This window comes from Sphaeramia orbicularis, chromosome 3 (genome assembly GCF_902148855.1).
Source record: "Sphaeramia orbicularis chromosome 3, fSphaOr1.1, whole genome shotgun sequence".
NCBI classification, from domain to species: domain Eukaryota; kingdom Metazoa; phylum Chordata; class Actinopteri; order Kurtiformes; family Apogonidae; genus Sphaeramia; species Sphaeramia orbicularis.
Genome location: NC_043959.1, coordinates 19,310,729 through 19,325,567, shown reverse-complemented (window position 1 = coordinate 19,325,567; position 14,839 = coordinate 19,310,729). Strand labels below are relative to the sequence as shown.

The window sequence follows — 14,839 nt, the reverse complement described above, 5'->3', positions numbered from 1 at the left end:
TGCGGCAGGAAAACGACCTGCGCTCTAAACTTAGAACTCATGAGGCTGCAGTTATGGGTTCTGCAGAAGAACAGAGTCTGTCTGAACGGTACCGAGGACGTCTGAGTCAGAGGGAGAAGAGTCCACACTCACTGGAAGATGGTGTTCGTGTCCAGATCCACGCAGCTCACGTCCGGCGGAGGGTCGTAAAGGTCGAAATACCGGGAGTCGACCCCGACGATGAACGGGCAGGGGGCGCTCAACACGTCGGCCAGAGCCAGGGGACACAGAGGGATGTAAGGACACGGCCAGTGGAAGGGGAAGATCATCTGAGGAAGAGGAGGATGAGCATCAACACATCACATCAACAGAATGGTGTGAGATGTGCAGTTTACATGGTGCAAAGTTTGTTTGGTTTTGTTCATTTTCTTTTAATATTATCATTATTATTAGTAGTAGTAGTAGTAGTGTTATTATTATCTAGTGTAATCTATGATAGTCTAGTCTAATCTAAACTAATCTAACAATCTAATCTAGTGTAATCTAAACTAAACTAATTTAATCTGGTCTAATGTAAACTAATCTAATTGAATTTAATCTAGTCTAGTCTAATCTAATCTAATCTAATCTAATCTAGTCTAGTCTAGTCTAAACTAATCTAACTGAATTTAATCTAATTTCTGTAAAGTGCTTATGCTCTGGACAACGTACCGACACCAGAGCCTCGGTGACGCTGGTCAGCACCGCCGGCCGTAATGAATGGACTAGGATCTTATGTTCAGTGACGGCGAACACCAGCAGAGTGACGGCGTTCTCTGGTCCCAGGTTCTGGAGCAGCGTGGAAAACCGGCCTCCACTGCAAAAACAAACAACAGCCATGACACCATCCTACTGTCTTCAAAATCTTATACTTATAAGTGCTTTTATTCATTTGATTTCTTCTTTTCTTTTGCGTTTAGTTATTTTTGTGTTCCTTTCTCCTCTTGTTTCAGTTTAATGCATCTCCTACCTTTACTGTATTTTAAAGTAAGGGTTATTTAAAGGTTTGCAGACTGATACCTAATACAGCGGTTGTTCACCCCATGCATTTGTCATTTATTGCATTAAGAATCACTGAACTGTGCCAATAATTGCTCCATTCTCCAAACTCACATGCTTCTTCTGCACATGCTCAGTTCCATCGAGGTCAAAACTGGATGTTTCAGGAGAAAATGAAACACATCCAGGACATGACATGTTGAAACTGTTAATTTATTCTGATTATTTTACTGGATGCTTTGGCGGGCTGGTTTTGGCCCACAGACCATATGTTTGACACCCCTGGTCTAGATGAATAATGTGTTGATCATATCCCGGTTGCTGCAGCTCTAGATCCTCATCTCAGCCTTTGTCATGTTGTATTTTTTCACCTCCAACTGCTTGTTTGAGGAGCTCAGAGCAGTAAACGTCAGATCCACTGGACCTAAATGAGTGGAGGTGATGTGCACAGCTGTTCTTACCTGAGCGGTAATGGCGACGACACCGGCTGACTCAGCATGAGGCTGTCATGAGGGGAGAGCTGAGGAAACAGTGCAAACGTGAGATTAAAAACTCCCCAAAGCAGAAATCTGTGCATTGAATCATTTACGCGTTCATCCATAATGGAGGATCTAGAACGGCAGCGAAAACCCACAGGCTAAAAGACACTGAGGTACATGTTAAACACCCCAACACTTCAAAGCAAATCCATTTACACTCTACATCAGGGGTGTCAAGCCTACGCTCCAGGGGCCAAAACCAGGAGCCAAAGGGCCATGGGATGAATTTATGAAAGGCAAAAATTACACTGAAGTTATTAACAACTAGAAGCACTCGGAGAACGCAGACCTCCGCCAAGGCTGATCAGTGGCCCCCCCCCCGTGGGCCCCCCCACCCCCGATCACCACCAAAATTTAATCATTTCTTCCTTATCCCATTTCCAACAAACCCTGAAAATTTCATCCAAATCTGTCCATAACTTTTTGAGTTATGTTGCACACTAACGAACAGACAAACAAACAAACAAACAAACAGACAAACAAACAAACAAACCCTGGCAAAAACATAACCTCCTTGGCGGAGGTAATCAAGAATGTTAAAATCAATTTAGTTCAGGTTCCACCGACCAGTAAAATAGTAACATAATAAGCAATAGTAAACAATAATAACTTGGGCTGCATGATATTGGAAAAAACTGACATTGCGATTTTTTTTAACCCTGCAATATATATTGCAATATGAAAAAATACTCCGGAGGATATAATATCTGTGTGATGCCGATGTAAATGGTCAAACTAATTACTTGTGTTTCCTCTTGTTGTGTTGACAGATGCAAGACATTGTCAACACAGAACACGTGTTTCAGTTTCATCCTTCTTGTAGCCGAAATAATTCCAGATAACTGAGGTTGCTTTTCTTTTTGGCACCAAGTATTCGTTTTTGGTGATTTTCTCTTGTTCGTTGCTCATTTTTCAATGTTGTTTCCAGCGACTCACTCCATGCGCAGGGGCGTGGTCTGCTTCAGCAAACTGATTAAGAACACTTGTGATTGGTGGATTGCTGTGCACAGTGTGTGCCAAGTACCCAGGTTGAAATTAAATGAGAACACGTAGAGTTCATTTACCTCCTACATTGCAGGACCTGCGATGTGACTACTGCGCACACGTACATTGCGATGACGATGCTCAAACGATATATTGTGCAGCTCTAATAATAACCTATAAATAATGTCAGCTACAAACATTTCTGTTTCAGAGTGAAAAAAGTACATTATGAAAATGTGTACATCTACAAACTATCCTTTAAAAAATGTGAATAACATGAACAACCTGAAATTTCTTAAGAAAAATATGTGCTATTTTAGCAATATTAAGCTTCAGTTTATCATTTACACATGTACATTATAACTTACAGATCACAGTGGATCTACAAATACACAAAACATTTAGTAACAGGTGGAAAATTGTGATAATTGCACATAGAGATTTCAGAATGGACATGGTTGTTCGATAAAATATACTTTCTTTACACTAAAACAATGAGAAAAATTTAGAGTTGTCAATATTTACAGTTTATAATGCTATTATTTTACTCTTTTGATCCACTTGAGCTCAAATTGGTCTGTCTGTGGAACCTGAGGTAAAATGATTTTACGGTTAATAACTTCAGTGTCATTTTTGCATTTCATGGGCCAGATTGGACCCCTCGGTGGGCCGGTTTTGGCCCGCAGACCATATGTTTGACACCCCTGTTTAAGGACTAAAGTGAAAATACCTGCACGAGGATGCGAGGCCTCTGAGATGACGGGAACGGGACTTTGTGCATAAAATGAGAGATGTGCCTGAAAAGAAGAAAAATGAGGAGAATATAAGACAGCAGCAGGAAAAAACACGACAGAGCATGAGTCTCCTGTTGGGTTCAAATCCAGACTGCACCTGGTCTAGACTTGGGATACGCTGGGATGTTTGGTTTATTTATTCTGTACGACAGAAAACAGGAATCAGAAGGAAGAGACAGGAAAACGGAGGTTAAAAAAGTCTTTCATCACAAGGAACTCAACACGTTTCCTGTTTAGCCTCATTCATTTGTAAATATTCATCCAGTTATCATTTACCAAATGAGTACAAACATCAGATATTGGACACTTTTGCCCACAGTGAACCCAGTATTTGTGCGGTTTCCTACATTTCCAGCTCTAATCTATTGTAGACTGTAAATAGTTGTTCCTACCACCTCCACCTACGGATTTTCATGTGATCACTGAGGTTATTATTAATGCTAATTATTTTATTTAAATCTAGAAAAAAATACTGCTTTGACTGAAGCTGCAGAGACATCTTCACTCAGGCAGTTACCATGACGACACTTCCATGACTTTCAGGTGTGTAGTTTTTATATTTACAGATTTTTACAGTCTGATACTTCAACAGTTTTACAACAAACACACTTTATTCCCTTGGAAAATTATCTTTACACTGACAAGAAATGGAATAATTCAAACAAATGTACTTGTCCTTCTCCATTGACTGTTATACTGGAATAAGGTCCTATGTAACACAACAGGAAGGGGCGGGACTTTGGTTCTCTACACCTGAAATTTTCCATCAGTCGACCAGAGCTTGTCAGACATGAGCTGAAACATCGAACCAGTCAAGCTGCCGATGTTCAGCACCTACAACCCCTTCATAATAAACTAATGTTCTTCTGTACAGTCACTTCCGTCAATGTATCCTCATGTAATCACTTCCAATAATGAGCAATAACCCAGTATAATGTGAATTGTTAAATAAGTTGTGCAATAATCCTCTGTTCTTGCAATAACAATACAGTATTTATTCAAACATAAATGCAATATTTTTATATAGACTTTCATAGCTATACATACTGTTTTATATATATATATATATATATATATATATATATATTTATACACACACACTCTTAATGTTGTTTATATTGTGTCTATTCATATTTAATGTTTATTTTTATTTCATTCCACTTTTAGTTCTATTCTTATTTTACTTATGGTTAAATTTTAACCCTTAGCACTGAGACACTATTAGGTTTTAATCTGTGGTCTTTTTTTTATCACTGTGTCCTATTGTTTCATGCATATTTATGGTACTTGACTAAACTGTTTCTATCTCATAATTTAATCATGCTTTTAGATGTAAAGCACTTTGGTCTTCTTCATGTTGTTGTAAAGTGCTATATAAATAAACTTTGATTGATTGATTTTATATTCTATTTTCTTATTTTACTTTTTTTGTAATTCTACATTCGCTCTTTTCTTATTTTCTGACAAATTGTTTTTTTATTCATATGCACTGATTGGAGTAGCACTAATAATGTCATTGAAATAAAATGACAATAAAGACTATTCTGATTCTGATAAAAACACCAGATCCCTTGGTCTAATGTGGCACTTTCATAAGGAACATCACTGAATATTAAACACTGAGCCATTAAGATGTGTTTTAAGAAGCAGATAAATGTGTGAGATATAAATCTTACTTCTCGATGGGGAGGGCGTGGGGCCCAGAGATGGAGTAGCGATAAAGGAATGTGAGGAACTTTCGGAAAGCGTCAAAAAAGGGCCAATGGGAGAGAAGGCAGATACACTTGTTGGTGTAGATGGAGCAGGTGGAGCTGGAGCTGGAGCTGGAGCTGGAGCTGGAGGTGGAGCTGCTGGTGCTGGAGGGTTTTTGAGGATCTGGGTTGAGGAGACCCAGCTGTGACAACTGCTGATCCGTCAGACACTCTGGTGGATAGGGCTCATAGAACTGAATGGCAGCTCCATAAACCTGGAGGAGAAGAGGAGAAAGACAGACACTGACTTTAGTCACTGATGGAATTTAACATGTCTCCAACTGGACTGACAGTATTCTGATTAGACATGGATGGGATGTATGGAGGAGGAGGAGGAGGAGAAGGAGAAAGGGAAGGAGGAAGAGAAGAAGGAAGAGGAGGAGGAGGAAGAGAAGCAAGAGGGGGAGGAGGAGGAGGAAGAGGAAGAAGAGACGGAAGAGCAGGAGGAAGAGAAAGAGAAGGAGGAGGAGAAGGAGAAGGAAGAGGAGGAAGAGGAAGAGGAGGAGGAGGAGGAGAAGGAAGAGGAAGAGGAGGAGAAAGAGGAGAAGGAGAAGGAAGAGGAAAAGGAGGAGGAAGAGAAGGAAGAGGAGGAGGAGAAAGAGAAGGAGAAGGAGTAGGAGGAACACAGACACTGACTTTAGTCACTGATGGAATCCAACATGTTTTCAACTGGACTGAAATTATTCTGATTAGACATGGATGGGATGTATGGAGGAGGAGGAGGAGGAGGAAGAGAAAGAAGAGGAGGAAGAGGAGGAGGAGAAGGAAGAGGAAGAGGAGGAGGAAGAAGAAGAGAAAGAGAAGGAGGAGGAGAAGGAAGAGGAGGAAGAGAAGGAGGAGGAGAAGGAAGAGGAAGAGGAGAAGGAGGAGGAGGGGGAAGAGGAAGAAGAGAAGAGGAGGAGGAAGAGAAAGAGAAGGAGGAGGAGAAGGAAGAGGAGGAAGAGGAAGAGGAAGAGGAAGAGGAGGAGGAGGAGAAAGAGAAGGAGGAGGAAGAGGGGGAGGAGGAAGAGAAGGAGGAGGAAGAGGAGGAGGAGGAGGAGGAACACAGACACTGACTTTAGTCACTGATGGAATCCAACATGTTTTCAACTGGACTGAGTATTCTGATTAGACACCTACGATGAACCTTTTACATGGAGGAGGAGGAGGAGGAGGAGGAAGAGGAGGATCACCTGTAGTGTATTGTAAAAGTGTGTACTTTGACTTGTTAGTTGAACTACATCCATATACACTCTAAATCAGGGGTGTCAAGCATGCGGCCCAGGGGCCTGAACCAGCCCACCAAAGGGTCCAACCAGGCCCATGGGATGAATTTGTGAAATGCAAAAATTACTCTGAATTATTAACAATCAAAGATATCAAAATCATTTTAGTTCAGGTTCCACAAACAGAACAATTCAACCAGAAGTGGAGCAGAGCAGTAAAATAATAACATGACAAAATAGAAATAATGGCAACTAAAAGATTTTCTCTTTTTTAGTGTGAAAGTAAAATTATATGATGAAAATGTTTACAATTACAAACTATCTTTTCACAAACGTGTAAATAATCTTAACAACCATGAACAACCTAAAAATAAATATAATTGTACCAATGTTCTGCCTGTTACTAAATGTTGTGTGTATTTGTAGATCTACTGTGATCTGTCATGTTGGTAAAACAGCACTTTTGATTTTTAACATAAAGAGATAAATTTGGAGTTTTTATTCATAGGTTATCCTGGTATTATTTTACTGATCTGACCCGGTTGAATGTAGAACCTGAACTAAAATGACGTCGACACCGTTGCTCTGTTTGAGTTCATCTGATCATGGACACAGACTGAACTGGACTGGATCCAGAACAGATTCATGACTGATTGAGGTGTCTGGTTTATGTAATACTGAAAAGAAGAAGCAGGTGTTGAAGCCTCTGAAGTGGGACAGAAGTACATATGATATTAGTTAAGTACAGCTCACCCTGGTTAAACCTTCACTGAACATCAGGTCTGAGTGTCAGCTGTGACCAAACTACAGACAATATGAGGCCAAATAAACCCATTCACTTACTGGAAACAGGAGACTTTCACAATCCACACACACATCAAAGCTAACGGTTTATCTGCACCTGCCCCTGAAGCAAACAACGAACCCAGAGTGTCTGATAACGAACACACCGAAGACACCGATGAGTGTAACACCTCTGGGCTCAGATGAAATATTAATAACTCCATCAAAATCCCTGTGATTTAATCAAATCTGATCTGAATCCAAGTCACAATGAAAGTAATTGTCATCATCACTGTTACTTTGATATCAATTTGCAAATGAATTTTTCTGTATATTTAACCTGTTTAAGTGATTTATGACCATTTACTGTAATATTATCCTCTTTATTTTACATTTTTTCAGTGAAAATCAGGTATTTCCCCATATTTAATTGACTGATCATGTAGATGTTCATAAAATCACAGATTGAAATGGATAGTTATTATATCAGAAACAGACAAAAATGAAGGAAACGTGACTTTATTAGCAAAGATATCAGTAACTGAACATAAAAACAACCTCTCCATCCACTGTCAATGATCCAACTCCATGGGTTTTACTGGTGAATCAATGCTGTAGAAGATGACAGTGTTTCCATAGTAACTACGGAGCTTCTGAACATCCAAATGGGTCATATCTGATGACCATGAAAAGATGAATAACAGTATTTTACACCAATTATTTACATTTATTTATAGGATTAGTGGATCAGCAGGTATTCAACAGTTGAGATCAGTAGATGGGTTTTACTGGTGAATCAATGTTTAATTTTCTTCTATTTATTTTGTTCATTTTATTGATTACTTTAGCTGTTTTTGTTCCATTTGTTGCCTATTTTATTATTTTTTTCTTCAATTGTGTTCAGTTTGTGGCTTATTTTGTTAACGTCACTTATTATTTTGTCAATTTATTATATATTTTTGTTCATTTTGTTGCTTATTATCTCCATGTCATTCATGATTTTGTAGATTTTCTTTCTTTGTTCATTTTAATTTTTTAAATTTCATTTCTTTTTGTTAATTTCTTGTCTTTTTCTTAAGTTTCATCTTGTTGCTTATTTTATTCTTTTTTGCTTAATTTTAGTCTATTATTTGCCCCTTTATTCATGTGATTATTTTGTATGGGTTTTTTCCTATTCATTTTTGTTCATTTTATCCACTGTCGATCCAATTCCATGGGTTTACTAGTGAATCAATGTTGTAGGAGATGACAGTGTTTCCATGGTAACTACGGAGCTTCTGATCCAAATGGGTCATATCTGATGACCATGAAAAGATGAATAACTGTATTTTACACCAATTATTTACATGGATTGATAGGATTAGTGGATCAACAGGTGTTAAACAGTTTAGATCAGTAGATGGTTTTGGTTTCCAGTGACTGTTTGGGTCTTCATGGGTTAAATTTGGTCATCTCTCAGTAAAAAGCTTTGTTTTTCTTTACTCTTGTTCATCGTGCTCATAATATAAACAACACTATCCTCTGATGGCCTCAGATTAAAGCCTCCTAAAGCTGACATTCTGTTCATCTGTCATTCCTTTCGATAGTGCACAAAATACAATAATACAAACAGTCCTGGATCAGATCCTGGATCAGATGCTGGATCAGATCCTGGATCAGGTCCTGGATCAGGTCCTGGATCAGAGCCTGGTTCATTCTGTGCGGTGTTTGATGTTTGAGGGGTTTTCCCGTTGTCCGTTAACCCTCCTCTCAGTGGCCTTGGCCGAGGTTCCGGCCTTGATCTGGATTTACACAGCCACTGCCTGTCTGTCCACTGTTCCTGAACTGTGGTTACTAGGGTTTAAAAGCAGGGAATCAATACCCCCCACACACCAAACCTATGACGAATAACCACATGAACTTTAGTTTATTCTAACACACACACAACAGTGTGTTTTCTGAAATCAAAGCACTGTAGATGAGTAGTTCAGAAGAACTGAAAGGAACATGACAATGACATAAATGTTATTTTCTTCTAATGTAGTCCTAAATGTCACATCGATTTGTGCTATCATTGCAACCATATGTCTATTATCAGGGTGCGATTTGTCAAAAACATGAAAAAAAACAAAACAGAGGGGTGGATGTTTTTTTGTCGGGGGAGGGGGCACAGCAGTTATATACATGGGGGTACAGTCCGTAACTAACGTAACTAACACTGACATGAAATGAAAGTGAAACTTTACATATTTTCTACGTCCAACTCCCTGCTTCTATTCCTCTCTCATACAACGGATCGTACAAGAAATTTTCACAACTTCTAACCTGTATCCACTGGACCCCCACCACTGCTCTATACACCCCCACAAATGCTGGGTCCCATGAATTTGTCACATTTACCCCCCCTTTACAGTGCCCCAGTGCATAGGGACATTCGCGAATTCAGAGACTGCCGACAGTTCGGTTCAAGTGAACGTTAGTGCCAGTAATGTTGGACACAGGTGGAAGAATACTGACCCAACCTGCTGTTATTTACATTGGTTGGTTGTCCCCCCCCAAGGATGAAATTCAGTGAGCAGAAGTAGGGATGCAAAAACCAGAGGAGGGGTTGATCCCCCCCACCCCCACCCCCTACAAATCACACCCTGTCTATTATGACTGAATGGTTTATTTTTGGTTTGTACATTAATCGCCGCACACAGCACAACAACCACAATAAACACAAAAACCAAAAAAATAAATAGGCTAGAAGTAAAAGCATTTTTTTATCCTATCCTTTTCACCTGACACACTGCTTATAATAAATTAAATGTGTACATCATCGATCATTCTCATTATAACAAAAGAATCAACAACAAAAACAAATCTACCGTCTCAACTTAATATTAATATTATATGTCTTTGCCATGTATTTATTATGTATGTATAAAAATGTTAGAGCAGTTAAAAATACACATTCTTATCTAACATATGCAATCATATGCCTCCTTCAAATCACAACTTAAATACTGGATGAAGGAAAACCAAGCCTGTGACCATCAGTAGATTGTCATTGTGTTGTTCTGTGTGTTTTTATGATGTTTTGTCTTTTGTCAGCTGTCTTTCTTGTCACCTGCCTAGGGACTACAGATGGAAATTAGCACTGCTGCTACAATCTGGCATATTTACAGCTGCATAGATGTTCATTAATATGCACTGTCCCGAATAAATACATACATACATACATATTTCTGTTCATGGGACAGATAGAAAAACATTAGGTTTTTTATGTCTCATAATGGGCGGTGGATAGCACTGTCGCCTCACAACAAGAAGGTCCTGGGTTCGATTCCAACCAGGGATCTTTCTGTGTGGACTTTGCATGTTCTCCGTGTTTGCATGGGTTCTCTCCAGGTACTCCAGCTTCCTCTCACCATCCAAACACATGATAGGTTAGTTGGTTAATCTAACAGGTGTGAATGTGAGAGTGGTTGGTTGTTCGTCACTGCAGTTGGACTTCTAGTTACTGTGGTTAGGACCATGTTGCCACCAGACCTTTACCCCCCTCATCTCCTGACTTCTACTGGATCATCTACTGTACTTCATTTCTGGTGTGATGGCGCAGGCTTTGGCAGCAGCGTTCGGCCCTGATCCGAGCGGCCGTCGCTGCATAACCATCAGGAGGTGGTGGGTGTGATTTGTTTACAATCAGATAATCCAACACAATCCTCAACGTTTCCAAACCCACAGAGCAGCTCAGTGGGACGGCTCTGTGAAATCTAAGAATGTAGGTGCGTGTGGAGACTGACCCACTTGAATGTTTATCCGAGTCTTATATCAACCAGGTTTCTGATCAGCAGGGTCTGAACACCATCTGACCTGCTCTCATCACTTATTTATATTATAACACCAATAAATGACAGTGGAAACAGTTCACCATCATATTTAGACCATTTAAGCCCTGCATGACTGAGGAATTCATGTAAACAGCTAGGCACCGTGTGTGTGCATTATAGGGATGTCATAAGAACCGATACTCACGATACCATTCGATAGTAAGATAAAAAAAAAAATAATTAAAAAAAAATAAAAAAATTTAAAAAACGTAGATACTAATTTTTTTGAGAATCAATACTATCGGCAGGCTACTACTCTTCCGTAACTGATGGGGTCAGTGCGTGCCGACAGTACACATGCAACAGGTACAGCAGCTCATGAAAGAATGGACACAGCTGTAGCTAATGCTCCACCTCATCTAATGGACAAAAAAGGACCAAAAGTCATGCGTGGAAATTTTTCAGGTAGACGACCACGACGTGGTTATTGACACGCATAAGCCACTGTGTAAATGCCACCACCAAGGAATTCAAACGGGGGGGGGGGGTTACCCTGAAAGTAGCAAAGCACCTTGGAGACAGGCACCCAGATCTGTTTAAAGAATTCAAGGTGAGTTCTGTTATTCATCATTAAACAACTGTCATGCGATACCATCAGGGCTCAACACTGGCACTGGTCCGGTGGTCCCACGCAGTTTTTACAGCATCAGACGGGCCACCACCGATATGAAATTTTGACAACAACAAACTACACCAGCAGTCACTAACAGGTGGACTACAGTTCGGGTCTGGTCTGGACCCGGACCTACAGCCGGTGGTGGAGCACTTCTATTTTAACCAGCGCAGCTTACAGTAGATGAGGAAACACACAGACCAATTGCATGTATTTAGAACCATCCCACGTGATATCACTCAGCCAATCACGTCCGTGCATTCAAAGCAGAAAACTGTGACTGCCAGTGCCCAGATGAGAGAGCTAGAGGCAATAGCAGTATTCATTTATATGCAAATACTTGAAGTATTTCTCGTTTAAGTTTATGAGTTCATATGATTTTTTTTTTTTTTTAACCGTGGTATCGACTTTGGTATCGAGAATCGTGTACTTTTAGTGGTATTGGTATCAATTCCTGAATTTTTGGTATTGTGATATCCCTAGTGCATTATGGGTAAAATTCAGAGACTGAACTTCCCTTAGAAGATAATTAAGTGAGTTAACCTTAACCTTAACAGAGCAACACTTTAATGCATGGACACAAATCAATGCATTTACCTGAATCTGTCGACAGATCAGTACAAATGCTATAATACCATCATACAGATCATACTATCATCATATCATCACTTCCAACTCTTGAATCCTGAGCCACATTGGAGCCACTTTTCTGACTCTAACCCTTTAGTTGTATAACAGTACAACAACCACCTCCCCCCACAAACCAAACCCCCTGTTGTGTGACATTCCCATACAACATAAATAAAAGGCCCAATGGTTCCGCTGGGGCACAGTTTAACCCCTCTTTTGACCAAAACAACCCATGCATGATGCATGCAGTGTCCTGTCAGTTCAACATGAGGCCTTTCAACACATGATTTGCCGTCATATTTTTGTGTTTTTGTCACTTGAATGGACGACATCGCAGTGCAAATGTTTCTTTTCTGCAACTTCTGAATCTACCTTATACTTCGGTAATGCCAGGTTTTTAAGAGTGAGCTACTGTTAGAGACACATTTCAAGTATACATAGTATTTACTTTTTATCACTCACAAAATGTTCACAAAAACTAGTCAAAAAGATTATGGTAAATTCTCAGAATGCCAGTTTTCATCAACCAGCAGCTAAAACTCCAACACATATAAGGACTACTACATATTACATACTCACATTATTTATAGGCATCTTTCAGGACACTCAAGGTCAACGTATAAAATTGTTAAAATAAAACAAAATTACACAAATACATATACATAAACCACATAGGTACATAAAAATGGCAGCAGACAAAAGTAAAACTATGGAACTGAATAAGTCTGTCTGAATAAATCATTTTTAAGCTAGAATTTGAAGGTGGTGACAGAGTCTGAATTTTTTATGTGTTTACAGGAGGCGGGGGCTGAACGACTGAAGACTCTGGACCCCATGGTGGGCAAGTGAGCAGGTGGGAGGGCAAGTTGGATTAATGAAGATGACCTATGAGTGTGGGTGGGAATGTTTCTGTGGAGGAGGTTAGTGAGGTACTGAGGGGTGAGGCTGTTTACGGCCTTGAAGGTGAGAAGTAGGATTTTATACATAATACAGAATTGAACAGGAAGCCAGTGAAGTTGCTGCAGGACAGGTATTATGTGACTCATGGAGGGGGTTCTGGTGATGATATATGCGGCAGAGTCTTAGAGAGTTTAATATATATGTATATATGTGCATTTATATAATATTTATAGCTAAAATACAACAGTCAATGAGGAAAAATACAGATCAACAGTGGAAAAAAGGCAAAAAAACCCCAAAACACATAAACACAGCAAAACACTCTACCAGAACACTCCACAACAGCACTATTTCTATTATATATAATTATTTACAAGAATTCATCACAAAACACATCTAAAACCTTACTAAAACGCTGCTACAAGTAAAAAGAATCTTCCATCTCTCTCTCACCAACTGCACTCTGCTGCTCTCTGCTCCGCCCAATTCCACCCCTCCCCCTCAGCCAATGCAGGCCTCTACCATAATCTGTTATACAACAATAAAAAGAACCCAATCTCAGCTATCAGATGCTGTTTGAATTGTGGCAATAGCGAGAACGGTTCAGGAGTTACTTTAACTTGAACGACAGTGAATGAAAAAATGTGACACCGGAGATACAATCGTCTTAAAAGGTTTAATTGACTATCATAATACTGCTGTGACTAATCCAACTAAAGGATGTAGAATCTTACATCTAGACGTAAATGACTTTACTTTAGTAACTGAACAGGACAGCCAGCAGGAGGGATGAGTTTACACAATGAAAGTCTGTTGTTGTGTTTGTTTTCCTGCTGCATCTTTAGGTCAAATGTTCCAGTGAAACCTTGAAACTCTACAAGAACATTCAGGCCTGACCCAGTTTCCCCTCTGGCATGTGGACCGTTGTGGATTTCCTGAACCCTCACTGTGTGGTCGTGTCAGCTGTACAGAGTCTAATGGTCACTGATGGATGACCGGGTCGAAGAGATGTTTACCAGTCGAATGGAAGAAGAGAAATGAGCAGAAACTAGACCCCTGAAACAAGCACCTGCAGACACACATTCATATTACATACATTTAATAATAACGTGTTTATTCTTATTCTATGTAAAATATTGAGGAACTAGGGATTTAAACAATTAATTGACTATCAATTAATTGTCGATAAGAATTTGCTTGAAGAAATTGTCAGTTAATTGTAGGGCTGCACGATATTGGAAAAAAACTGACATTGCGATTTTTTTAACCATGTGATATATATTGCGATATGAAAAGTACTCAGGAGGCTATAATAGCTGTGTGGTGCTGACGTAAATGGTCAAACTAATTAGTTGTGTTTCCTCTCGTTGTGGCAACAGGTGGAACACACTATTGACACAGAACACGTGTTTCAGTTTCACCCTCCTTGTAGCTGAAATAATTCCAGATAACTGACATTGCTTTTCTTTTTGGCACCAAGTCTTCGTTTACGGTGATTTTCTGTTGTTCGTTGCTCATTTTTCAATATTGTTACCAGCGACTCACTCCAAACTGATTAAGAACGATTGTGATTGGTGGATCGCTGCGTGCAGTGCGTGTCAGGTACCTTTAAAATTAGATGAAAACACATTAAGTTCATTGACCTCCTACATTGCAGGACCTGCGATGTGACTACTGCACACATGTACATCACGATATTGATGCTCAAACGATATATTGTGCAGCTCTAATTAACTGCCCTTCTCCACGGCGGGATTTGTGGTGTCGAC

The 14,839-nt window shown here is 39.7% G+C and overlaps 1 protein-coding gene across 5 annotated transcripts in view; it reads right to left on the bottom strand.

Moving 5' to 3' along the window:
• Window positions 1-14,839, bottom strand: part of LOC115416729 (C-myc promoter-binding protein-like) — a 138,856-nt gene that overhangs the window by 61,764 nt on the left and 62,253 nt on the right. For all 5 annotated transcript variants that reach the window (XR_003935017.1, XM_030130579.1, XM_030130592.1 and 2 more), the window contains exons 6-10: window positions 5,011-5,300; window positions 3,271-3,337; window positions 1,479-1,537; window positions 691-835; window positions 133-308 (exon numbers count right to left, since the gene is read on the bottom strand). Coding sequence is in view for 4 of the 5 variants with exons in the window: in XM_030130579.1 (XP_029986439.1) it covers window positions 133-308; window positions 691-835; window positions 1,479-1,537; window positions 3,271-3,337; window positions 5,011-5,300 (737 nt within the window). In the remaining variant the exon portion in view is untranslated. The remainder of the gene's footprint in view (window positions 1-132; window positions 309-690; window positions 836-1,478; window positions 1,538-3,270; window positions 3,338-5,010; window positions 5,301-14,839) is intronic.